This window comes from Bombyx mandarina, chromosome 20, assembly GCF_030267445.1.
Source record: "Bombyx mandarina strain Sakado chromosome 20, ASM3026744v2".
NCBI classification, from domain to species: Eukaryota; Metazoa; Arthropoda; class Insecta; order Lepidoptera; family Bombycidae; genus Bombyx; species Bombyx mandarina.
In genome coordinates, this window is record NC_143226.1 from 7,375,672 (window position 1) to 7,402,934 (window position 27,263).

A 27,263-nucleotide genomic window follows, 5' to 3' on the forward strand; every position below is an offset into this window, starting at 1 on the left:
CCCCAATTTCTCACAGGAGATTACGCCTTGAAAAGGCGCGCGAAGCACTTGCCCCGCAGAACGACTACCGACTAAACCCCATCGAGCGCCACCACACCGACTACACGAAACTTATGGTACCGCGATGCGCGCCGAAAGTCTGGCATTTAACTAACCTAATCTATCTAAGACAGTAAAATATTATAAAAATCAATCCAACCGCCTAAGGTGTTCACTGGCAAACTCGCGGGCAGAATTTAAAAGATTACAAGTTCATCAATAAGAATTGACATTATGTATATAGTACAGTAGTAGCAATTTCTTTTCACAATTGGAAAGGCGAAAGTATCGCACAATACAGCCTAATCTTTTGTACATTGTGTTTTATAAAAAATGATATAGAACGAACTGAAATGAAGTTGATTAATTCGAGCCATTAATCAATGGGGCTGAAGTTAAATGAAACAAGATGGTTATAAGGCAAATATATTCTTAGTTAAATAGTGGTCATTTACTGAGACTTTTTCCAGTGTACTTTTGAGAAGGTTCTGAGAAGCTACGTGCAGCGGCTTTGTTTCATTTTTCCATATTTGTACACTTTTACAGATACTAAACAGTTAACAATTCACCGTTATTGCACATTTAAACCCGAAGAAACACTGAATTAACGAAATCAAACAATCTACACAAGTTCGCAATTCGTGTTCCCGCTAAAAAGTCAATACGTACAATATTAAATTTGACAGCTGCAAATTAAAACATCTGCCTGCGACATACAGATTATACACTCGGAACACAGCTTACCTGTTTTGCGACATTATTTTTTACATTTGTCAATTAAAAACATTAGGATTTTACATTAGGACTACTTCTGCCACGAAGCAGGCCCGCGCGGCGTTCTAATTCGAAGATGGCAGAGAGAGTCTCAAGATGGGCGGCCGTGTATAAAGATAAAGATAAAGAAGCCTTTATAAAACAACCTTAATTCATATTTAGGTACATACTATAAAATTTTTTTTTCATTTTTTTTATAGGTTCCTCTAATTACTCAACACCGAGAAACAACAGGACTATAATAATAACACAATTTTTTTACAAAACAAAAATAAGGACTTCAATAGAATAAAATCGAAAGTTTAACAAAACAAAATAAACACGACTTGAATAGAATAAAATGAGAAAATCATTAATTCAGTCGAACTCAATTAAATATGCATTATTAAGGATGACTCGAAAACTACTGGCCAGATTTTTATAATTTTTCAATGGGAAATACCAGCTTTCAAATTAAAAAGTAATCAACAAAATCTATTCACACAGAAAAAAGTTCTGAAGTAAAAACACACATAAAAATACAGTCGAATTGAGAACTTCCTACTTGTTACGAGATATCTTTAAAGTTTCACATTATTTAAAATCTCGTGCTATTTATTTATTATAGAAAAATGAAACAAGTAATTATTACTCTACAAAAGTTGGCCACTGAGTTTCTCGCCGAATCTTCTCAGTGAGTCGCGCAGATGTTACCAAAGTCTGAGCCGCATGAGTAATAATAACGCGAGCTTCCAAGCTTTCCAGGTTTCCTACAAGTCTAATACGCGTGTAATTCGGCTTGGCCTGCCATGTTCGCAGGAGGGACTCGCTAAATACATTATTTATTTAGTTATGTGAAGTCGCGCGGTGACTCAGCGCGGGAGATTGCTAAATGAGCAAAAAACATTGACGCCGAGACGCAGCGGACCGACGGAGCGCTGCCAAGGTCTGTCTGCGGAGTTCATTCCTTATCAGCATGCGTTTGATTACTTAAGGGTTACATTTTTACATTGCATCCTTTGCCTCGCGTTGGTACCGAAAATAAAAACGAGATAAAGTTAATCATCGTTAATTTACAAATAAATACTTTTTTTTTTTTTCTATTTATTCTAGTAACCTCGAGGAGTTATGCTACATTCGCAGAACGAGTAGATGAACTCACGAGGCCCTAGCCTGACGATGTCGCTAATACTAGCCCTAGCAAGAGCAGTGCTTCGCAAAATCAAAGCATTCAAGCATCCAAGCATCTAAGTATCCAAGCAAAATCCACCCACCTAAGCAATAAAAAAAAAAATCTACGACCGGATCGGAAACGCGACTTACTGAGAAGATCCGGCGAGAAACTCAGTGGGCTGTGTCTATGGATTAATTTACTCGCCGAGTCCTTCGTCGCAAGCGAAGGGTTCAGTAAAAACGATGATCAGTGCTTGAAGTACCTAAAACCACCATTAGTGGATCGGGAAGATCCGAAATGACGATTGGATAACGGAAGCGTGAAGCGAATTTAACCTTTATAATTGCGTATATGTTTTTGGGTTTAAATAATACATACATAATACGTTTTGTATCAAATCATGCCTGGTTACATATAAGTATCTATTTTAATGTTAATTAAAATTTACGGTACATCTTGCCTATTTCTGGTGCGGGGTAACGCGGCTACAACGATGAGCCAACCTTAATACAACAAAACTGAGATTCGTGTCTCGTATGTGGTGTTGGTGGCATTCACGTTGTAAAGTGTATGGGTCCCGGTAATCGCTTTATATCAGGTGGACAGTGAGCTCGTTCACACATCCACGAAACGAAAGAATTAATTAAAATGTTCAACTCAGTTTTGTAATTACAAATACCTGTGTCAATGTCATATTTGACTAGTTCGAAAACGTCAACCGCCATGTTTGTTTTTCATGAAGTCGGAAAAGGTGATTGATATCCCGCAGTAGGAATTATTGAATGAAATAGAATAGAAGATTCTTTCTCTTTAGTTATATTAGTTAGGATAACGGTAGGTATAATAGGATAATGCCTTAAAAAATTTCCGACCGTTATCAAACTACGTATCGATTTGATCTTTATTTTCCGTCCGGTGAAGAACTCCGCGTAGCTTACCTGAATGATTACCATGGCGTACGGAGATCTCAATTCTAGAGACAAAAATCCCTTCAGTGTATAATGATACCAAAGGGGTTATTTGCTGTGATAATACCAAACAGAAGATGATCATAACGTTAAATTTTTACTTTTATTTTACTTTTGATGTTGAAATGTGAAGCTAAGATAAGATTTTAAAGTTTATTTTCGTAAAGACATAGATTATGGTGATTTCCAAGTGTATAGAACGAGGGGATGGAGCTGATCTTACATGAGTTTGGATGAGAGCCAAACATCGACGCAGGGACGCATTTGGGATACATTAAATTGTCGCGTGCCGTCTTCTCTTGGCTCACTTGAAAGTGAAACTTTTGTTTATTACGGCGGAAAAATTTGATTAGTTTACCAATTATACTTCTACTAATTTGATTTCATTAAAGGTAACAAGCCGATTTAGAAGTTAAGTGCCTTATAATGAAGAAAAAGCGTGCGAGTGACATTTTATTTGCATAATACGTTAATACATTTAAATCTAAAAATGTGGCGGTAGATGAATTTACAAATAGCTTTCTTGCGTCCCACCCGGTTCGCTGACCCCGCCCATTGCCCGCCAATTGACTTTATTTGTCTTACATTGCGTGTAATCCAAGTAATTTATTTAATTATTCTATTGCGGTCATTCCAATGTTATCGTGAGAGCAATATTTAACACACTAAGCTTCTAACTCTTCACTGGCTTAGCACAAGAGTACAGTGGCGGACTTAATCCTTATGCCATTAATCTGTAATGTAGTGTAATCTAGTTTATTGATCCAATCAATATGTTAGAAGAAGTCTGAAAGTGGCACCTGTGACAGAGAAGCTGAGAAGTGCGCGTTTGGGATTGTATGGACATGTGATGAGACGAAATGAAAATGAGGTTGGTAAGAGAGTGTTAACTATGAATGTGGAAGGATATAGAGGAAGAGGTAGACCTAAGAAGTAATGTATGGATTGCGTGAAAGACGATATGTGTAAGAGGGGAGTGAGCGACGAAATGATAGAGGAGTGTGGAAGGAGAAAACATGTTGCGCCCACCCCGGGTGACGTTTTTTATTTTTTTATTGCTTAGATGGGTTGAAGAGCTCACAGCCTACCTGATGTTAAGTGATTACTGGAGCCCATAGACATCTAAAACGTAAATGCGCCACCCATCTTGAGATATAAGTTCTAAGGTCTCATGTATAGTTACAACGGCTACCCCACCCTTCAAACCGAAACGCATTACTGCTTCACGGCAGAAATAGGCAGGGTGGTGGTACCTGCCCGTGCGGACTCCCAAGAGGTCCTAGCGCTAGTAAGTAAGAGGGAAGAGAGAAAGGCAGAACAATGATGTAGTGTAATCTAGTTGAAGGTTACTTACCGACCGTTCTGGGAAAGCTTGTCGCCGCGCCGGCCCTGAGCCGTCAGAGTCGTTGACTCCAAACGAGGAATTCCACGGACAACCTCAGGAAACTATTAGACATACTCGTTTGAATGTTTCTTGTTTATTTGCTTGTTTGCTACATCAAGCGATTGCTGGATGTCGCCCTCTGAATCTCACCCTCTTTGAGGCAGTTTTTTGAGATTTTATATGAAAATTCGCAAACTCGGTAGTTTTATTTATTTATTGCTTAGATGGATAGACGAGCTCACAGCCCACCTGATGTTAAGTGGTTACTGGAGCCCATAGACATCTACAACGTAAATGTACCACCCACCTCGAGATATAAGTTCTAGGGTCTCAGTATAGTTACAACGGCTACCCCACCCTTCGAACCGAAACGCATTACTGCTTCACGGCAGAGATAGGCGGGGTGGTGGTACCTACCCATGTGGACTCCCAAGAGGTCCTACCACCAGTGAAAAAGTTAGGTAGGTAAGAAAAGGTAGTGCAGTAGTTAGCGCTTGTTGCGCCGGGGGTCGTGGATTCGATTCCGATGTCAGGCAAACATTAATCATCATCATCTCAGCCTATCTACTGTTGAACATAGGCCTCTCCAATTGATATCCAGTGCGGCCGGTTCGCCACCTGCAAACATTCAAGTGATGATAATGTTTGTTTGCTATTTGTCTGGGCATTAATTAACTCATGTGAAACTAAATTGCCTATCCACATAATTTTATTAGAAAAACAAATAAATTAGTTACAAATGTTGTGTTAAACATAAACTCACAACTACAAAATTCATTTTTACTGGTGGTAGGACCTCTTGTGAGTCAGCACGGGTAGGTACCACCACCCTGCCTATTTCTGCCGTGACACAGTAATGCGTTTCGGTTTGAAGGATGGGACAGCCGCTTTAACTATATTGAGACCTTATCTCATATCTCAAGGTGGGTGGCGGTATTTACGTCATAGATGTCTATGGGCTCCAGTAACCATTTAACGCCAGGTGGGCTGTGAGCTCGTCCCATCTAAGCCATAAAAAAAACTTGACGATAAGCAGTTATGTATTCCCGTTTGAAGAGTGTGACAGCAGCGGTGGTAGAATGGAGGGTAGAGGTTTGCTGGTTTGATAGGGGATGAATCGTGAACATTTGTTAGGTACGTATTTCAACATATACAAAAATTGGTACCCGCCTGCGGGATTCGAACACCGTTGCATCGCTAGATACGAATGCACCGGACGTCTTATCCTTTAGGCCACGACGACTCCAAAAGTTAGACACCGACAACTGTGTACTTTTTTTATTGCTTAGATGAGTGGACGAGCTCAAAATACATACAATAAAATAAAATAAATTGTATACAGCATGTTTTCGCAAAGTTATCGCGTTTAAATCTCTATCTCATAAACTGGTGGTAGGACCTCTTGTGAGTCCGCGCTGGTGGGTACCACGCCCCTGCCTATTTCTCCCGTGAAGCAGTAATGCGTTTCGGTTTGAAGGGTGAGGCAGCCGTTGTAACTATACATGAGACCTTAGAACTTATATCTCAAGGTGGGTGGCGCATTTACGTTGTGGATGTCTATGGGCTCCAGTAACCACTTAACACCAGGTGGGCTGTGACCTCGTCCACCCATCTAAGCAATAAAAAAAAAATATATGTCGGAATAGTTTAGTTTAATCTATGTATTTACTATGTCATTGTCTGGGAGTTGTCAAGAAAAAGTGTCAGAGGTAAGACGTTCCGTTGTTAAGACGAGAAATAAAATTAATTATAAAACACTTGAGGAAGTATTGCTTTATTCCACTACGCCATCCCACATATATATCTGTCTGTCTCTATATATACTGGTGAGTCAAGAAAAACCTGCCGCACACTGGTGGAAATATCGTTAGGGACGCATTTGAACCCGCCGCCGAAACAGATGAAGGTTTATGTTTTTACTTGCAGCAGCCCAGGTGTTAAGAGAGCTAACTGGAAATACCCTTTCTCGCTTTTGTGTATTGCCTAAAGTCAAAAACTATTTTTGCGACTTACAAAAATACGACTGAAATAAAAACAAATCTAAACTAAATCAATGTGAAAGACATAAAACGGTCAAATCAAAATAATTAGAACAACAACGTTGTCCAGTTTTTTTTTTATTATTAATTAAACACGGAAATAGCTATTTTGGCCTCAAACTAACGCGCGTTGGGGTCAACGACCGAAATCACGTAAACAATGCGTAAAAATGTTAAAACGCGGTGTTGCTACTGTTTAAAATAAAAATCGTTTTTAAGATTAGTTTTTTTTGTTTGTTTCGAAAATAGGAGATCAATGCAATTTATCCAATGGGCCTCGCATCGAATCATAACGATTCTGAATATAGTTTCTCTGCTCTGTGTGCTTAACTGTACTTAGTGCAGTGTTTTAACGTTCTCGATAGCGTAAAAGTTAACTCAAACTTGTATGCGGTTGGAACGTTTGCCGTATGAAATTGTCCACACTTATAGAGAATATAGAGAAGAAGTGCACAATGCTAATATTTTTTTTAAATCATGCATAAAAGATACATTAAATCAATAAAGAAAACTTTACACACACACACACACACACACACACACAAATACGCACGCACGCACGCACACACACACACACATATACTCGTTGTTTATTGTTAAACTTTTGTCATTGCTTAAAGTCTGTAGTCAAATTGAGAATAGGTTAGTATTGTTTATCTTTAATATTACGAGTATTTGTCTATAGTGTAGTCTTGGCGAAATCTGTAACAATAGTATAATTATTAATTAATAACGATAGACTTTTCACTGTACGCAAGCGTACTTTTGGGAGCAAGCGGAATGAGGGCGCGGTGCGGGGCGCAAGGTTCGACTGATCTACCAATAACACGCCCGATACGATTTCCCCTGCCGTCGCGCCTCACCCTCAACCCTCACCCTCACCACCTGAGTCACTCAAGTGATCTAAAATTCGGTTCTGCGCAGTCAAGGTCATTTGCTCAAGAAGTTTGCCGGTTACTATACCATAATAATGTTAAAACTTATAATTTCAATTAATTATATAGTAGAATTTCGACTACTGCGGGACCACTAGTTTTGTTAAATTGGTAACCCTTTCCAAAAATTAAACTACATCCTATAAATAGATAGATATACGTTTTATGCCCATCAATAAGGAAGTTAGAAGCGTAAAGTTCGCGAAATTGTTTATTTTACGCGTTCAAAAATCGACTTTGTTGTCGACGGTTCGCCTCGAAGTCGCCGTAAACCAATTTCGGGATGTCTTAAATCAATGGTTTGCTTGAAAAAACTATTTTGGCGTATCGAGGGTTGAAAGAAATTTACCTTAATACGCGACATTTATATTTGTAATTAAAGGTGCGTTTTATTTGGTACCAGCTGACCCGGCAGACTTCGTGGTGCCTCAATCGATAAATTAAAGACCTAGATTATGAAAAGGAATCTCTCCGACGGAGGACACATGAAAGGAAAAACAAAATTGTTATTTTCATTTAATTCCGAGCATTTTTATATTTATCTACCTTTAAACCTCTGGACTTCCACGAATAATTCAAGACCAAAATTAGCCAAATCGGTCAAGCCGTTCTCGAGTTTTAGCGAGACTAACGAACAGCAATTCGTTTTTATATGTGTATAGATTATCGTGAACAGTTCGATGTGCTTAATTGAACTTCAATTAACTTTACTCTGTTTGAATAGGTGCAGAAGTTTTTTTTTTTTGTTTTGTCATTTTTTCTAAATTTCAAACTTCAAATGGCTCTTTTCAAAGTCGTAAAAATGTCGCTTAAACCGAATATAGCCCTTCACCCTTCGATATGTTATGTATGATCTAATGGCGTAGGTATAGATATCACCATAGATAACTTTTTCTCTTTTATATTTTTTTTATTGCTTAGAAGGGTGGACGATCTCACAGCCCACTTGGTATTAAGTGGTTACTGGAGCCCATAGACATATGCAAAGTAACTGCGTGACCTACCTTGAGATATAAGTTCTAAGGTCTCAAGTGTAGCTACAACGGCTGTCCCACCCTTCAAACCGAAACGCATTACTGCTTCACGGCAGAAATACTAGGGATGTCATAACGAGAAGTTTCATTTTAGTACATAATAATATTATGACGCTTCTGAGTTTTAATCAGTGTATGATTGCTATGAGGATTTGTAAGCTGTAGTGTAGACCCGTACGGGATCACGATAACCTTACTATTACATATTTATGTGACGGGAAGCAGTGTTGGAAAATAAAACTGGGAAGTTGCAACGACGATGCGCAGTTTAATTATTTATAATTAACCCGCCCCCTCTTTTTTTTTTAAATAAAATTAGCCGGATGCAAGTCCATTGGCCGATTACATATGATACAATAATAAAGTTAATATTTACGAAGTATGTCATACGGTATACAAAATTATAAAATTTCCGGTTTTTTCTCAGGTTTTCATGTTATTTTTTCAGGTCCAATTTTTCCTACAGTCGCTGTAATAAATTCATATAAGCTCCGGAAAAGTCTTTCATTGCTCAAAAGTTCTTGAACGCGGCGGGTTAAGTCCTCTGACTCTGACATATAAGTGTCTGACACTGACAGTGACATTCGTAAGTCATCTTCATCTTCAAGGGCTGTTCTTGTTTTCGTTAATTTAATTTTTTCTTGTCATTAAATTGTGGCCGTCATTTCAATTCTTTACTAATTAGTCTACAGTTTTCTTCGTCGCAAGCGACTGAGATATTATTCACTTAAATTTATTTCATATATTAGATATATAAAATAAAGATTTATTTATGTATTTATTTATAACGGCCGTCTGGTGTAGTGGTAAGTGACATGATCACTACACTAGAGGGTCGCGGGTTCGAATCCCGCCAAGGGAAGATATTTGTATGATAATAAATATAAAACGTCTTTTCCAGGGTTATGGATGTATATTATATTATATGTACGTGTATAATAAAAATTTTACATTTATTTCCGTTATCTGGTACCTGTAACACAAGTTCTTTACGAACTTAGCACGGGACCAGTTAACGTGGCGTGATCGTTAGTGTAAATATTTATTTATTTATTTAATACTAGCGACCCCGGCGAACTTTGTTCCGCCTTAGAGGCAGTAAATGAGCAGACTTTTGATCAAGGTCAATTTTTTATTTGGTGTTATGTTATGCCCCTCACACTAGTACCTAAGTCATATATCAATTCTCATAAATACATAATGTACTCTAAGTCTTAGTTCTTAAGTTCTAAATCATTGTTACTATATAACATACTTATTTCCTCATGTTACTAAATCATATGTATATTGTTTACTTTACATCAGATCTTCATTTGGAATTAGAATATTAGTTAATATTGTATTCCTTTCACATTGGTAAAATTCCGTCATTTACTAATTGTGTCTTTACGGATTCTAAATATGTTTACCAATAAGGTTCATAATCTAGATGACTCATTTACTAATTGTTTAGTAAATACTATTCATGTATAAATTCTTTTTCTCCTTGAAACTTAGAAGTTCGTCATCAATCTTCAAGCTTATAACATCGTAACTCTGTCCGTGTAACATCAGATTTTTGTAAAGGAGAAATAAATTCAGTGTGTATTAAAATAAAGTTTTTTTTAAAACTACACAGCCGCTCACCACGTAACATTGGATAATTAATGTAAATTAAAAAAGCAAGTATTTTAATGATTATTTATTGGCCATGTATTTTAGTTATTATTATTATATTTTCTTGTTCTTCTTCAGTCCTTTCACTCGCAAAGTTTCTAATCCTAGTTGCATTACGGTTTCGTCGGGAAAGATTTGATCGTGTTGGTCGCGGCATGGCTTTCTTAATGATTACCTATCTCGGCACAATAAGCTAATCGAAACTCGAAATAAACACATCAAACGGTCAACTTCAAAATTCTACTATAATTAACCAGAAACTACATTACGTTTAGCTGTCAGTTGCGTTTTGTTATTCCATATCTGTTGCGTTTTGTTATATACCACATTTTATGTCACATCCCACAGAAACGTGATAAAAAGTATCCTATGTCCTTCTCCTGGTTATAAGCTACCTCCCCACCAATTTTCAGCCAAATCAGTTCAGCCGTTCTTGAGTTATAAATAGTGTAACTAACACGACTTTCTTTTATATATCTAGATTAAGTCTACGGCTCGAAAATGATACTATACTAGAGCTCGGAAGCTTCATAACAATATTCATGAATATAGATGGTGGTGAAATAATCGAATTAATAAACATATTGCGATTAATTTAGATTAAGTAAGATTCCTTAGGTTTTCTTCCTTACCTATTCGCTGCAAGCCTAAGGGGCTATTCCAGCTACGCCCGGACGACTAGGTGAGCTCACGGGCTCAACCTGAGAGAATTTTCTAACACTAGCACTAGCAAGAGCAGTGCTTCGCAGAATCTGCACTAAGCACGTCATTACGGATCCTCCCGTTCCATTAATAGTGCATTTAGGTACCACAAGCATCGGTCACCGTCCTCGCCGAAACTAAGGGCTCGACGAGTAAATTAACCCATAGACACAGCCCACTGAGTTTCTCACCGGATCTTCTCAGTGGGTCGCGTTTCCGATCCGGTGGTAGATTCTGCGAAGCACTGTTCTTGCTAGGGTGTGTTAGCAACACTCCGGTTTGAGCCCCGTGAGCTCACCTACACACGTTAGGGTGAAGCTAAAATAGCCTCTCAAGGCTATCAGTATATGTAGGGAAAAAAAATGTCCTTCGTCGGAAAGGATTTTTATGGCGGTAAACCATTCCGGATTCTCGAAAGGTTTTGCACCGACCATTATCAAGTCTTCCCACAAAACGACCGTAGTAACTGTAGAAGGGGAGGACTAATTTACTTGGCAGCGAAAATCCTGCAGCCAATATTAATACGATGAATGAATAACCTTTGAAAAACCTCCCTTTCCAATGAATATAATATGTAGGTATAATCGATGAATCATTATTCTTATCTTCATAGCGTTAACCGGTATTTATATACTATTTCTTCTTAATGCATTCAATCTCGATCATTCAACGCCGAGAACACGGAACGAATAGAATGTTTTTTGTTTTTTTCTTAATATGATTTTTAACTAAAACATAAAACAAGTTTGACACTACAATACGACGCCATTTTGTTTCAACTGACAAATTAGGAAATTGTGTTCATTCGATTTCTCTCATTAACAATCTATGTGTGTGATGTGAAGTGCTTTTTAATCTGTTCCAATTTTTTTTTTTATTAATACCTAAAGGATTTTATTTGTTACATTCTCAAAGTCCAAGGTAAGTTGTTTTTACTAATTTGTTTTCTACTCAATATTAAACTATTTTGAGGGCTTTTTGCTGATCAACTAATTCAGTAGTGTAGGTTATAACTTATTTTAACCAACAAACATAAATACAGGAAACCTACAGCACGGTAGACACGTCCCTACAAAGTTCCGCGTTGTGGAAAACCGTGTTATATAAGGCTAGAAGTCAGTACAAAAAGGTGAGTACTGTACTATGCCTGTATGTATTTATTTACCTAATAAACATAAAAAATAAGCAGTAATATTTCGGTTATCCCCATATATAGTGTGTTAATAATGCATAGATTCTAAATAATTATGAACAAAAATCTCGTTTTTGTGTTGTATTATTACCGTGTTATAAGAAGGTTTTGGGGAAATTTTCTTTCGTGTTAGAGTGGAACCGTGTTGTAAAATACCGTGTAATAGAAGAGTTACCTGAACATCCATTACAATTTGGTGTGTGCGTGCGCTCTCAGTCAGTCTGATATTAATAGCTCTGATGACCACGAAACACTAGGTGACTTCCTAGTCTTACGTGTCCGGGTCCCATGACAGCTTTTTTTTTATAGCATAGATGGGTGGACGAGCTCACAACCCGCCTGGTGTTAAGTGGCTACCGGAGCCCATAGACATCTACGACGTAAATGCCGCCACTCACCTTGAGATATGATTTCTAAGGTCTCAGTATAGTTACAACGGCTTCCCTACCCTTCAAACCGCAAACGCGTTACTGCTTCACGGCAGAAAGAGGCAGGATAGTGGTGCTACCCGTTTGAACTCACAGACGCTGCGCAATTAAAATAACAAAAAACTTAAAGCTTTAAAATTTGTATAAATATAGATGTTGCGCAATATTTGACACAACTAACACTGTCTAAAAACGGATCGATGTAATTATTTATCAAATTGTTATTTTCTCTTGATTTATCTTGCCTCCGATACAATAAGCAATTGGACACTGATGAGAAAACAAATTAAAAAGTAGTTTGTCATTAGGATTGGTGATTAAACCAAAACTGTCACTAGCAGTCACTATCAAAAGCAATGAAAAAAATATATTGTAAATTTTTTTATTGCTTAGGATGGTGGAAGAGCTCACGGCCCAACTGATGTTAAGTGGTTACCGGAACCCATAGACATCTATAACGTAAATTCCGCCACCTACCTTGAGATATGAGTTCTAAGGTCTCAGTTTTTACACTAAAACGGCTACCCCACCCTTCAAATCGAAATGCATTACCGCTTGGACCCGTGCGGACTTATAAGAGGTCTCCTACTACCAGTAAATACGGAAATTATTATTTTACGGGTTTGATTTTAAATACACGATGTTATTCCTTCACCGCGGAAGACAATCGTGAACATTTGTTAAGTACGTATTTCATTAGAAAAATTGGTACCCGCCTGCCCGCCATGATATTAACAGTGACAACGCCTGATGTCACACTTGGCTAATTGTTGTGTATTATTTATAATTCAATTGTTTTTTCCCCCCAAAAAACGTCACACCTCGAGTGGTATTTAGCCAAATGAGATTTCCCCAGTGCCCTATTGTATTGTGATCATAAAAATTTACATATCAGTACTGTTCATGTTTGGGAGATAATTTAATCAAATTAAATATCAATCTTGCGAATATTATTGTTTTTTTTTTTAATAAATAATTATTGACATATTGCGATGACACATTTCAGTTTGAGAAATGAAGAAAACGATGTAGTATATAATTGCAACTTCGCCCTCATGTTTCAAGGATGTAATTGAGATCCTAGTGGTACGTGGGAGGCAGCGGCATTCACGCTGTTATGCCTACGGCTCCGGTGACCACTTAAATACACGTGAGCCGTTAGTCCATTCGCCAAAAAGAAAAAATAGTCTTTTATTTGGTATTTAAACTTAAAATCTAACCTAAGCGAACTTACAGTTACATTACGAGTAACAATTAGGCCTTACCGAAAGCAATTTCTTTGAGAAATATTTCTTGACACCTCTTGGAATATGGGATTAATTGCGGCTTGTACCGACCAGGTATGTGGGTTCCTTTAGAAATTCAAGTTATTCATCTCAAGTTGACTCTAAATTAATTTTATTAACGGAATTTTCCCGAGTGTGAAACATGTTTTTTACAACGCAGAGTTCTCGCATAGTTAATTTTTAACTCGCCGCGACTGAAATATCTAAAGTAGTATTATAATTTTTCTAGAACATTCTGCCTTACCTTCGAACACACTCGACTATCGTATCTTAACATGTTTTTGTTTAATTAACATCGAGAGCCAATAGTGACTAGCAAATCAGTTTTAAGTTAATACAAATCAAAAAGTCAATGACGTCACAGACCTTGAGGCGTGAGGTCGACGTCTCAATTATATTACAATACGGCCGGACGGTGGTGCCTATCCATGCAGGCTTTAAATCCCACCAGCAAACCCCAGTTGGCGATCGAAATACGCCGGTACAACAGTCAAACGGATAATAGGGTTTCAACGTACTAACCAAGCTCCCCGTGTCTAAGACAGATAGACTACATTCCTTCCTAACTCGGTATATTGCAGGAATGAGGATGGGCACTAGCCCCCCCCTCGCGAATGTGCCCCCTAAATACCTCACTGGGGTTCCGCGACTAAATTCGTGAAAACCTAAATAGCGTTCGTATTTATTGGCAGTATAGATTTATTGAAACGACGACATTCTCGCTCACGACTCGGTCGTGCGCGGACGTGCTTTCCGATCCGTGGCCCGCTTGCGAGCTGCGTCTCTGAACTCACAGCTGTGCTCGACAGTGTAGTGACCGTGAATACATCGTGCTTACAATTCGGTAGTGCGGACGTTCCGATCCGTTGGTTGCTTGCGATCTGCATATCGGAGTCCATTTTTGTGCGCTAAAGTATTGTAACCGCGAACCCACCCTTTACCAACTGTCTTTTTCAAGGCAAAACCAATCGCTACGATCAGGCTTCCTGTGGCACTCACAGGCTAGCGATTTCCTAACCCTTCCCAAAACAACAGTCTTTTTCAAGACTAGACCCCCGCTCGCGATTCTGCCTGCTGTAGCATTATACAGCCCGAGCGGGTTCCTTTCCTTTTCCCCGCCGATTGCCGTTTTCACGGCATAGGCATTCCCCCCCCCCTGCTCCTTGCTGTCCTGCAGCACAGGGGGGTTACAAATCCTATCCGGGGCCTCGCCTTTCGGCGAGTTCAACAAAAGTCCCGGGGCCGCCCCCCCCGGGCAAGAAGACCGAAGCATGGAAAGTGAAAGTGAAAGTGTCAGTGACATTGTCGGGTTCCTTCGGGATAGGTACCCGTCAATTAGGGCCGAGTATCTCGAGTTTAGGGCCTCTCGTGGCAATCCTTCCCCCCCCGCGTCCGTCGCCGCGTATCTCAAACGTGCCTCGGAGGCACGCCGCGCGCCCCCCGCCGCCGCGTCAAGTTCGAGCGCACGTTCCCACGATGCGGCTCACATAGCGCCTAACGCTACCCCCACCCCCGCGCCCGCGTCGACTACGTCATCGCGCGTTTCTTCCGTCGCGACCTCGATCGTTTCGAGTTCAGGCTCCGATACCGAATCGGAGATGGATTTCGAATCCGCGTCAAGTCCTCAGCCTGGAACTTCGGATGGGTTCCAAACCGTAACGCGCGGTAAAAAGCGTACTCGCGCCGTGGAGTCCCGGTGCTCCACGACGAAGCAGACTAAATCCGCGACCGCCTCCCGCCCGCAGGTATTCGTGACACCGGAGTCGGACTCCGCTCGCCGTGTAACCCCACCGCCGCGTCCCAAACCCGCGCCCGCTCCTAAAGTAGCTGCCCCGCCCCCGCTGATTCTCCAGGAAAAAACTGCGTGGAACCGCGTTTCCCAGGCCCTTCAGGCAAATAAAATTAATTATACCCATGCGCGTAACGTCGCGCATGGGATTCAGATAAAGGTCGCAACGCCGGGCGACCATAGGGCCCTCTCTTCATACCTCCGAAAGGAGAACATAGGTTTTCACACCTATGCTCTTCAGGAGGACCGCGAGCTCCGCGTAGTAATACGCGGAGTCCCAAAAGAGCTAGATATCGAGTACATTAAGAAGGATCTGACCGCTCAGTCCCTCCCGCTAGTTAGTGTGCACCGGATGCACAGTGGGCGGGGCAAGCAGCCCTACAACATGATTCTAGTAGCGCTAGAACCCACCCCGGAGGCCAAAAAGAAGATCGCATGTCTCACGACAATCTGCGGCCTATCCGGGATCTCAATCGAAGCCCCCCATAGACGTGGCACTCCCGGGCAGTGCTACAGATGCCAGCTTTACGGCCACTCGGCTCGTAATTGCCACGCGCGCCCCCGCTGCGTAAAATGCCTCGGCGATCACGCCACATTAGATTGCTCGCGAGTTAGGGAAACCGCGACCGAACCTCCAAGCTGTGTCCTATGCCTTAAGCAAGGGCACCCCGCGAACTACCGTGGATGTCCTAGGGCTCCGCGTAAACGTCCGACCCACCCAGCCCCCCGAACCGTCGGCCCAAAGACTTCGGCGCCTTCAGTACCGAAACCCGCCTTCGTGCCGGCTGCAGTTCCCACGGTCTCGGCGTGGAAAAAACCGCTGCCGTATACGAAGGCGGGAACGCAAACCGCACCCCCGCCCCCGCTCGTAACACGCCCCGCGCCCCAGCCCCTGCTCGCACCTCGCCCCGCGCCCGCGTTCCGCCCCCCGCAACCCTCTGCCGTCAACGACTTCGCGCTCGTGCGCGACTTCGTCACCGCTGTTAACTTCGACCGTCTGCGATCGTTCGCAGACGCGATACGTAGGTCGGTAACCCCCGAACAGAGACTCGCGGCCGCGTTCGATCACATGGACGTATACGAGTCCGTGTCCCGCACTTTATAAAAATCTTTACCGGTAATCAATGGCGCAAAAAGGTAGAGAAAAACCGTATTCCCTTACGTTAGCATTCTACAATGCTAACGGATTCGCGCGGCAACGCGATCAAATTTTTGAATTCCTCCGCGATAATCTTGTAGATATTCTATTAGTGCAGGAAACCTGTCTGAAGCCCTCGCGTCGCGACCCGAAAGTCGCGAATTACGTCATGGTTAGGAATGACAGACTCACCGCCTCCAAAGGCGGGACTGCCATTTACTATCGGCGGGCCCTGCACGTTGTCCCTCTCGATACTCCCTCGCTCTCACATATCGAGGCGTCAGTGTGCCGTATCTCGCTGACGGGACACCAGCCGATCGTCATCGCATCCGTTTATCTCCCCCCGGACAAGCCCCTTCTGAGCAGTGACATCGAGTCACTGTTCGGCATGGGAGACTCTGTCATCCTGGCAGGCGATTTAAATTGCCACCACACTAGGTGGAACTGCCATCGTACAAACGTTAACGGTAGGCGTCTCGACGCGTTTATAGACGACCTCACCTTTGAAGTAATCGGTCCCCCAACTCCAACATGTTATCCGTATAACATCGCGCTCCGTCCGAGCACTATAGACCTGGCATTGCTTAGGAACGTAACTCTGCGCTTGCGTTCCATCGAAGCACTGTCAGAGCTCGACTCAGACCACCGACCTGTCGTTATGCAGCTCGGTCGCCCTCACAACCCAGTCACTGTTACGAGGACCATGGTGGATTGGAATAAGCTGAGCACGTGCCTAGCCGAAGCCGCTCCGCCAATCCTCCCTTACGGCCCGGATTCGAATCTATCCCCCGAGGACACCGTCGAATCCATAAACATCATTACCGATCACATCTCTTCCGCGATCATTAGATCTTCAAAAGAAGTCGATGTGGAGGACAGCTTCCACCGCATCAGACTGTCCCCCGATCTTAGGAATCTCTTAAGAGTTAGGAACGCGGCAATCCGGGCCTACGATCGTCTTCCCACGCATTCAAACCGGATTCAGATGCGTCGTCTACAACGCGAAGTCCACTCCCGCTTAAGCGACGCGCGTAACGATAATTGGCATAGTTATCTAGAACAACTCGCGCCCTCCCACCAAGCATACTGGCGACTAGCTAGGACTCTCAAATCCGAAACTACCGCTACTATGCCTCCCCTCATACGCCCTTCAGGCCAACCACCGGCATTCGATGACGATGACAAGGCTGAGCTGCTGGCCGATGCACTGCAAGAGCAGTGCACCACCAGCACTCAACACGCGGCCCCCGAACACACCGAGTTAGTCGACAGGGAGGTCGAGCGCAGAGCTTCCCTGCCGCCCTTGGACGCGTTACCCCCCATTACCACTGACGAAGTTAGAGACGCGATCCACAACCTCCAACCTAGGAAGGCACCCGGCTCCGACGGCATCCACAACCGCGCGCTAAAACTCTTGCCAGTCCAACTGATAGCAATGTTGGCTACAATTTTAAATGCCGCTATGACGCACTGCATCTTTCCCGCGGTGTGGAAAGAAGCGGACGTTATCGGTATACATAAGCCGGGCAAACCGACAAACGAAACTTCTAGTTACCGTCCGATTAGTCTCCTCTCGACGATAGGAAAAATTTACGAACGGCTCCTTAGGAAACGCCTCTGGGATTTTGTTACCGCGAACAAAATTCTCATAGACGAACAGTTCGGATTCCGCTCTAAGCACTCGTGCGTACAACAAGTGCACCGCCTCACGGAGCACATCCTGATAGGACTAAATAGGCGTAAACAAATCCCGACCGGCGCCCTCTTCTTCGACATCGCGAAGGCGTTCGACAAAGTCTGGCACAACGGTTTAATTTATAAACTGTACAACATGGGAGTGCCAGACAGACTCGTGCTCATCATACGAGACTTCTTGTCGAACCGTTCGTTTCGATATCGAGTAGAGGGAACTCGTTCTCGTCCCCGTCAACTGACTGCCGGAGTCCCGCAAGGCTCCGCGCTCTCCCCATTATTATTTAGTTTGTATATCAATGATATACCCCGGTCTCCGGAGACCCATCTAGCGCTCTTCGCCGATGACACGGCTATCTACTACTCGTGTAGGAAGATGTCGCTGCTTCATCGGCGACTCCAGATCGCAGTAGCCACCATGGGACAGTGGTTCCGGAAGTGGCGAATTGACATCAACCCCACGAAAAGCGCAGCGGTGCTCTTCAAAAGGGGTCGCCCGCCGAACGTCACTTCGAGCATCCCACTCCGTAGTAGGCGCGCAAACACCTCCGCCGTTAGTCCCATCACTCTCTTTGGCCAGCCCATACCGTGGGTCTCGAAGGTCAAATATCTAGGCGTCACCCTCGACAGAGGGATGACATTCCGTCCCCATATAAAAACGGTACGCGACCGCGCCGCGTTTATTCTAGGACGACTCTATCCAATGCTTTGTAGTCGAAGCAAACTGTCCCTTCGTAATAAGGTAACTCTCTACAAAACTTGTATACGCCCCGTCATGACGTATGCAAGCGTAGTGTTCGCTCACTCAGCCCGCACCCACTTGAAATCCCTTCAGGTTATTCAATCACGATTCTGCAGGATAGCCGTCGGAGCGCCTTGGTTCCTTAGGAATGTGGATCTCCACGACGACCTGGAGCTCGACTCCTTTAGTAAGTATCTACAGTCGGCATCGCTGCGCTATTTTGAAAAGGCGGCACGACATGAGAACCCTCTCATCGTAGCCGCTGGAAATTACATACCCGACCCAGTAGACCGAATGGTAAACCGTCGACGTCGCCCAAAGCACGTCATTACGGATCCTCCTGATCCATTAACGGTGCTTTTAGGCACCACAAGCACCGGTCACCGTCCTCGTCGAACCCGTCGCTTGCGACGAAGGGCTCCACGAGCGAACTAACCCATAGACACAGCCCACTGAGTTTCTCGCCGGATCTTCTCAGTGGGTCGCGTTTCCGATCCGGTGGTAGATTCTGCGAAGCACTGCTCTTGCTAGGGTCAGTGTTAGCAACTCTCCGGTTGAGCCCCGCGAGCTCACCTACTAACGTTAGGGTGAAGCTGAAATAGCCTCTCAAGGCTATCAGCATAGGTAGGAAAAAAAAAAAAAAAAAAAAAAAAAATTGAAACGACGAAAAGGAAATCGAAGGTTAAAAAGAGACAAACGTATCATCAATACGAATTAATTTGCGTAAAAGTGAGGTGGAGTAGATCTGTGTGCTTAGAGCGAGTTTTTAACGTTTTCGATAGCGTAAAAGTTAGCTCATATTTGTATGGAATGGGATCGTTTGCCTACGTTTGCCGCTGTGGGCGCTGTTCCAACTGCATACAAAATTGGGTTAACTTTTACGCTATCGAGAACGTTAAAAAATTCGCACTAAGCACATTGCAGGTTCCATTTCTACCTGATCTGAATTGCACGTGGCTTCTGTTTTTCATTCTCCGAATTCAATTGTACCTACTTTTCTTTATGGCATTGTAATAATAACGCATTCTACCCACGTCATTTCGGATCCCTCCGATCCATTAAGAGTGCTTTTAGGTACCTCAAGCACCGGTCATCGTTCTCGTCGAACCCGTCGGTTGAGACGAAGGGCTCGGCGAGTAAAATTAACCCACAGACATAACCCACTGAGTTTCCAATCCGGTGTTAGATTCTGCGAAACACGGCTCTTGCTAAGGTTCGTGTTAGCAACAACGTCAGGTTTGAGCCCCGTGAGCTCACCTACAAGCTCGGCGAATCTAAAACAACCCCTCGAGGATAGAATAGGTTGGGAAAAAAATCATTCTACATATAATACTGGTATAAGTATTTACAAAGGCAAATTAGGTTATGGTTTCAGAGGTGCTTATTGTGATGAGGTACTGTAGGAGACGGTCTGGTCATCTTCCACCTTCAAAGCTACGGAAGTTCCCTGAGTGCTGAGACCCTAATCCTCCTTCAATCGAGATTTAAGAAGAGTGCTCTGCGGCCTTGCTTTCCCTCTGACATTGGCCAAAATGACTGCCTAATAGTTAACATGAAACAACAAATTCTTTAGTGCTTCCCATTTGTTTTTCGTTTTTAAAGTAACAAACCAGTTAGGTTGTTTGTTTGTTCCTTCGAATTTCACCTAAAAACTATTGGAATTCTCTGTTAATAACAATTTTCGACAGCCGTTGCGACGGTGTTTGAAGCCAGTTGACAGATCAAAAGACGTGATGTTGAGTTAGAAATCTAAAATTCTTGTCTGTTATTATATGAGGCCGTCAGCGCAAAAGTGGCCTAAGCTTACCATAGTCAGTATGGAGATAATGTGGTTCGAATTTACCTTTACAATACTTCGTAGGCAAAAAAAAAACGCGCTAAAATTATGTTTACAGAGGCATCTGTTATCTAAGAATGAAACTAGTGGATAGGCCGATTTTGCATCAAAATTTATTATGTTTTAAGTTAATTGCAATACTTATGCAATCGAGTCCGCACGGGTAGGTACCACCACTCCGCCTATTTCCGCCGTGAAGCAGTAATGCGTTTCGGTTCGAAGGGTGGGGCAGCCGTTGTAACTATACTGAGACCTTAGAACTTATATCTCAAGGTGGGTGGCGCGTTTACGTTGTAGATGTCTATGGGCTCCAGTAACCATGTAACATCAGGTGGGCGGTGAGCTCGTCCATCCATCTAAGCAATAAATAAAAAAAGCAAGAATATGAATTGTGGACTAGGCTACTTTTGCGCCGACTGCCTCATATATTTTGTGGTTTAAAATGGTTTAAAATAATAGACTGTGACTTATACTTAGTTATTTTTCATAAGCAGGTTGTAGGTAACATTTAACTGTTGAAAACAAGTTTATATATTAACATTCTAAATTATTTTTAGACGTTTATGAATTTGGACAACAAAATCAAGTTTATTTTGTTTTTATCGTATGATCTAGTTATGTAACGTGGAAGTTTGATTACTATCATTCTTGTTTGTGAGCTAAAACCGGGTTTTGATTTACCTTCCGATCATCTAAAACTTCTAGAAGCTTTTTACGTGATCATCGCAATAATAAATGCAATTCAGAATCCGATCTTGTGACTCAATATGGACACCGGCATTCACGTTCTGATGTCCATGGACTCAATAAAATGTTTAATACAATTTAACAAGTTTAACAAAAACAAGTATTTGTATAATTTTCTTCCTAAATCACTACATTACTACCCAAACAACGGGTTAATGTACATAATATTATGTGGGAAATTTTATTTATTGTACAATAACTTTTAAATGTTTGAGTAGACTTGGATGTATGGGGTATTATTGGAATGTTTTTTGTGGCAGAGCAACCTTGAGCAATAAAATTACCTACAAATTCCGATTAAGCTTGAGTTTGTCGATAATCCCATTCTCACGGATCGTTTGGAACCTCTGGGTCTGCGGAGGGATTTCGGTTCCCTCTGTATTTTGTACCGTATGTTCCATGGGGAGTGCTCTGAGGAATTATTCGAGATGATACCATCATCTCATTTTTACCATCGCACCGCCCGCCACCGGATAGAGTTCATCCATACTACTTGGATCCACTGCGGTCATTCATAGTGCCTTTCCAGAGGTCTTTTTTGCCACGTACCATCCGGCTTTGGAATGAGCCCCCCTCCACGGTGATTCCCGAGCGCTATGACAAGTCCTTCTTCAAACGAGGCTTGTGGAGAGTATTAAGCGGTAGGCAGCGACTTTGCTCTGCCCCTGGCATTGCTGAAGTCCACGGGCGACGGTAACCACTCACCATCAGGTGGGCCCTATGCTCGTCTGCCTACAAGAGCAATAAAAAAAAAACTTACATCTATCCTAGCAAGAGTAGTGCATTGCTGAATCTACCACCGGATCGGAATCGCGATCCACTGAGAAGATCCGGCGAAAAACTCAGTAGACTTCATCGACGGGTTCGACGAGGACGGTTTCCGATCCTTGGAATGTCTAAAAGTTCCGATAGTGGATCGGGAGGATCCGAAATGCACGCAATTTTGAACGAAGACGGCCATTTACCATTTTTTATGATTATTTAGCATATAAGAGAGAGAGAGAGAGAGTATTCTTTATTGTACACCAAAAAACAAATAAACAGTGCGATACATTAAACAGGAAAAAGTACAATTGGCGGTCTTATCGCTAAGAGCGATCTCTTCCAGACGAACTACGCGCGGTGTACCATTCCAGTGAAATACATATACATATATGTACACCTACATATACACATACATACACACATACATATCTCCGCAAATATACATACAATTATAATAATAATAATAATAATAATTTATTTATTTCTCTCTTAAAGGTACAAGGTACATACAAATTCAAATGGAAATAAATTAACCTTATAATTTATTTTGTAAGCCTTTGAGGAGCTGAAGTCTGTACTAGGTTCAAAGACCTGTATTACTGATCTCCAGGCTCCCTCCTTCTTAAGATAGATTAGGTTAGGTTAAGTCGTGAACAGATGCTGCGGACTAGTGTTGAGAGATCATTAGGTGTTATATTTTAAGAAGGTCATATTACGTGTGTGTGCGTGTGTGAATGTGTGTGTATTTGGATATGTGTGTGTGTGTGTGTGTATATGTGGGCGTGTGCGCGCATGCATGTTGTATTGTGTATGTGTGAGTATCTGCATCTATGCGTGTTTATTATTACTATTACATAGGTATAAATATTTTTTTGCTTAATTGGGCTCGAAAACAAAAAGCAGATTACTTCACAGTCTGGAGTAAGTTCTCTGTTTGCTCGTAGTCTAGGTCGTGAAGCCAATTTGTTAGTGCATGTTTGCATTGGGTCTGTGTCATGGGGTATATATTGATCAGCTTATTGATTTTATTGTATATGAAGCTACTTAGGAAGCCATAGAAGCGTTGAGCTAACGCAATACGTAAATAACGTAAATAATACACAAAGTATTATAATATAATAATAATTATTAAAAATAAAAATAAAAATAAATTTTGCTTCTTTACACATAAATAAGAATAAGCAATTTACATAGAAAATATACTTAAAATATCTTTGAAACATATACCATTCATGTAGATACCAATTTCAGAAATCTACCTTATTACATATTAAATTAATATTAATAATTATTAATTTCTTTATTTACTACATAAACTCTTAAATCATGACCTAGAATACTATTTACATATTTAACAAACTGAGACATCACGCAGATGGCATCAACAACATAAAATTAATCAATGATCCTCACACTAGGCATAGCCTGTATCGTGACGACCAAAATGCGATTTACTATGTATATAATTGACCTCAAAACGAATTGGTTGACTAATATTAAAAAAATGCGCCTTAATGAGGCGTTTGAACGAATTTAATGTTTCAGCACGTCGCGTCGTATGCGTACCGGGAGAGCACCCCACAAACGAATAGCTTGAACGGTAAAGGAATGATCGTAGAACCTTGTTGAATGCACTGGCATCATTAATTGCATGTTTTCCGTTGATCTCAGGGATATAGTATGTGTATCACGGATAAACTCAAAGCGTCTTTTGAGATAAGAAGGAGAAGAAGGATTAAATAGAACAATATAGAGTAAAGAAAGAATATGAGCATTCCGACGAAGGCGAATTGGCAGCCACTTGAGCTCAGCGCAAAATTCTGAGACATGATCATATTTTCGTAAGCCAAATGTAAATCTTAAACAGAAATTTTGAAGACGCTCTAGTTTTAGAGATAAAACGCTTATATGAGTCGTCTATTATCAAAGGCGGCAATCTGTACATTTGGACAAAAAATTTTTATTGATATGTCAATACAGATTTATTTGAATATAATCGTCTCCTTCAAAGAATACGGTTCAAAACCTGCATTAAATAAAGGTTAATAGTTAACCTGTTATTTATCTAAGATGTCGTTCCGAAGAGTTTTGTGACTGCCAATGGAATACAAAGTCAATAATTCGTTTTTCTGATTTACCAATCATTGTCCAGAAGTCAGATTGCCGCCTTTGATAATAGTCGACTCATATACTCTACCCAAATTCAGGCAAGGGCAATCAAAACAAACCTCTTTCTTGTTCCAGTAACATGACGTCCACTCTACAGGATCTGGCAGTGCAGTTATTCGACGCAGGAGCAGTTCGACTTGAAGACATAGAGGCGAAGGTCGGCAGGCGAACCCCCATCTACTTCGATCTACGAGTCATCGTTTCGCACCCTAAGCTGATGGTAAAATTTGTACTAGCCAATACTGGTGGTAGGACCTCTTGTGAATCCGCGCGGGTAGGTACCACCGCCCTGCCAATTTCTGCCGTGAAGCAGTAATAACGAAGCGGTAGGCAGCGGCTTGGCTCTGCCCCTGGCATTGCTGAAGTCCATGGGCGACGGTAAATACTCACCATCAGGTGGGCCGTATGCTCGTCTGCCTACAAGGGCAATAAAAAAAAATGTGTTTCGGATTGAAGGGTAGGGCAGCCTTTGTAACTATACTGAGATCTTAGAACTTATATCTCAAGGTGGGTGGCGCATTTACGTTGTAGATGTCCATGGGCTCCAGTAACCACTTAGCACCAGGTGGGCTGTGAGCTCGTCCACCCATCGAAGCAATAAAAAAAAACTATCTATTCTTCCTATTCGTACACTCTTGACAGAGTGGTTGTGGTCATGCATCAGTCGGATCCTGCGATACCGATGCTCTCGCGATACTACCTATACGCATGGCTATTGCAGGAATAATAATGAATTGACCTGCTAAATCGTTTGCGAGAACTTAAAAACCTTTTTAAATATGACCGTGTACGTATCATAAATTTTCTCTCCATGTAATAATCGTACAAATAATTCATAATAACTCTAACGTAAAACTTCGAAATCTTTCGATATTGCGTGTCTGCGTGGTCATGAAATCCTTTGCTTATTTACGTCACGAAGAAAAAATATTTTTGGTATGTCATATTTTAATATTTTTTTTATGGGATTTTATGATCTGGTAACTAAGACCCTTAGGTCATGTATTATATATTCTTATTTTTATGATTTTTTTAAATTTGGAGTGAAATGAAATGAAGATGATTAATTTGAGATATTAATCAACTGGGATGAGATGAAATTAAATGAAATGAGATGAGATGATATGGGATTCATTTACTGAGATTTTTTCAGTGAACTTTTTGGAGGATCCCGAGAAGTTACGTCCAGTGGCTTTGTTTCATTTTCCTATATTTGTGCTTTTTCACAGATATTAAACAGTTAATAAACCACCGTTATTACACATTTAAACCTGAAGAAACACAAAATAGACAAAATAAAACAAATCACACAACTTTACTTCTAGCGTTCCCGCCAAAAAGTCCCTGGTTTTTCATATTTGTCATGGGACTAATAAAGATAAAAAATATCTGTCTAATATACCGATAATTTAATGTAGGTATTCCACTAACTCGTTCTTCTTTTTTAAGTATGGCGATTGGTTTCTTGCAAACATTTCGAACGATTTCGAAAATTGAACCCTAATGTCAAAAAATCAAAAGGGTAGAAGTATGTAATGGACACGACTATATATTAGTTTTTATATTTTTGTCCACAGGTAGCAGTGTCACATCAATTGGAGAAACTCATTAAAGACGTTCATCACGATATGATATGTGGAGTTCCATACGCTGCACTGCCTCTTGCAGTAGTCATCTCTATCAACACGGACAGACCAATGATAATGAAGAGAAAAGAGACAAAATTGTACGCCACAAAGAAATTACTGGAGGGCGTATATGAAAAAAATCAGACGTGCCTTGTTGTTGAAGATGTAGTGACATCTGGCGGCAGCTTGCTAGAAACAGTTGAAACTTTACGCAAAGAAGGTTTGATAGTTACACATGCCGTAATAGTACTCGAGCGGGAACAAGGTGGCGCTAATGTACTCGAAGCGAATGGTATTACTGTGAAATCACTTTTCACATTAACTAATTTAGTGAGAATGCTTCATAAAGCGGGTAGAATTGACAATGACACAGTCGAATTAATATTTGATCATATAAAGGAATGCCAATTTGGAACGAAAGATAATTTGGAGTAGACATTTTTATCCACTAGTTTAATTGTAATTGGTCAGTGCTTATAATTTTGGAAACTAGATGGCGCTACTAATACGCGCAGTATTTTTTCCTGTTAAATCATTAAATTGATAAAATGTTACCTGTATCTGTTTATATCTAGTTTTTTTTAATACAAAATGTTAAACATTTTTTGTTTTATTCTATTTTCTCACAGAAAAGGTAATTTACACTTCTATTAATATGTTTTAGTTATGTTAACCATTTGTTAGATAGACAGTAAGCAATTTTTAATGCAAAACCTTTATATTTTTTTAAACATTAACCTAGGTATCTGAGTGTGTGATTTCTCAGACGTCGTTTTATTTTCAAAGGATTGTTTTGATCTATCGACGGAAACTGTGTCTGTGGAGGAGTGGGTTTAGGAGAGATATTTGAAGAGGATAAACCGTCGATGATTCCTCAATAAATGATGATACCGTGTAGGTACCTCTTCAATTATTTTACAATGACAAACGGACCTAGCTTTGCATTTTATTTGGTCGTGAACAAAATATGTCGTTTGACTAATTTACGTTACTGTCTCAAACTGCCCACTGAGTGTCTCGCCGGATCTCCTCAGTCAGTCGCGTTTCGGATCCGATGGTAGATTCTGCGAAGCACTGCTCTTGTTAGGGCCAGTGTTAGCAACACTTCCGGTTTGAGCCATGTGAGCTCACCTACACGTCAAGGCGAAGCTGAAATACCCTCTCAA

The 27,263-nt window shown here is 41.3% G+C and overlaps 1 protein-coding gene across 7 annotated transcripts; it reads left to right on the plus strand.

The window, feature by feature from the left end:
* Nucleotides 1–1,618: 1,618 nt before the first annotated feature.
* On the plus strand, nucleotides 1,619–26,698 carry LOC114247332 (uridine 5'-monophosphate synthase). Of its 7 annotated transcripts, XM_089736038.1 has the most exons (4): nucleotides 10,019–11,605; nucleotides 11,727–11,813; nucleotides 24,545–24,689; nucleotides 26,047–26,698. In XM_089736038.1, exons 3-4 carry the CDS (start codon nucleotides 24,549–24,551, stop codon nucleotides 26,530–26,532), a joined length of 627 nt encoding a protein of 208 aa, XP_089592164.1. In that variant the 5' UTR covers nucleotides 10,019–11,605; nucleotides 11,727–11,813; nucleotides 24,545–24,548; the 3' UTR covers nucleotides 26,533–26,698. The 7 variants fall into 7 exon arrangements, with proteins under 7 accessions (XP_089592168.1, XP_089592165.1, XP_089592164.1 ...); XM_089736042.1 differs by lacking the exons at nucleotides 10,019–11,605; nucleotides 11,727–11,813 and adding an exon at nucleotides 1,619–1,738; XM_089736039.1 differs by lacking the exons at nucleotides 10,019–11,605; nucleotides 11,727–11,813 and adding an exon at nucleotides 9,816–9,987.
* Nucleotides 26,699–27,263: the final 565 nt, after the last annotated feature.

What these genes read in the sequence shown, in the direction of transcription:
- LOC114247332 (XM_089736037.1), top strand. An exon ending in TTTCGCACCCTAAGCTGATG is followed by an intron (nt 24,690 to 26,046) that starts GTAAAATTTGTA and finishes TTTTGTCCACAG; the next exon opens with GTAGCAGTGTCACATCAATT.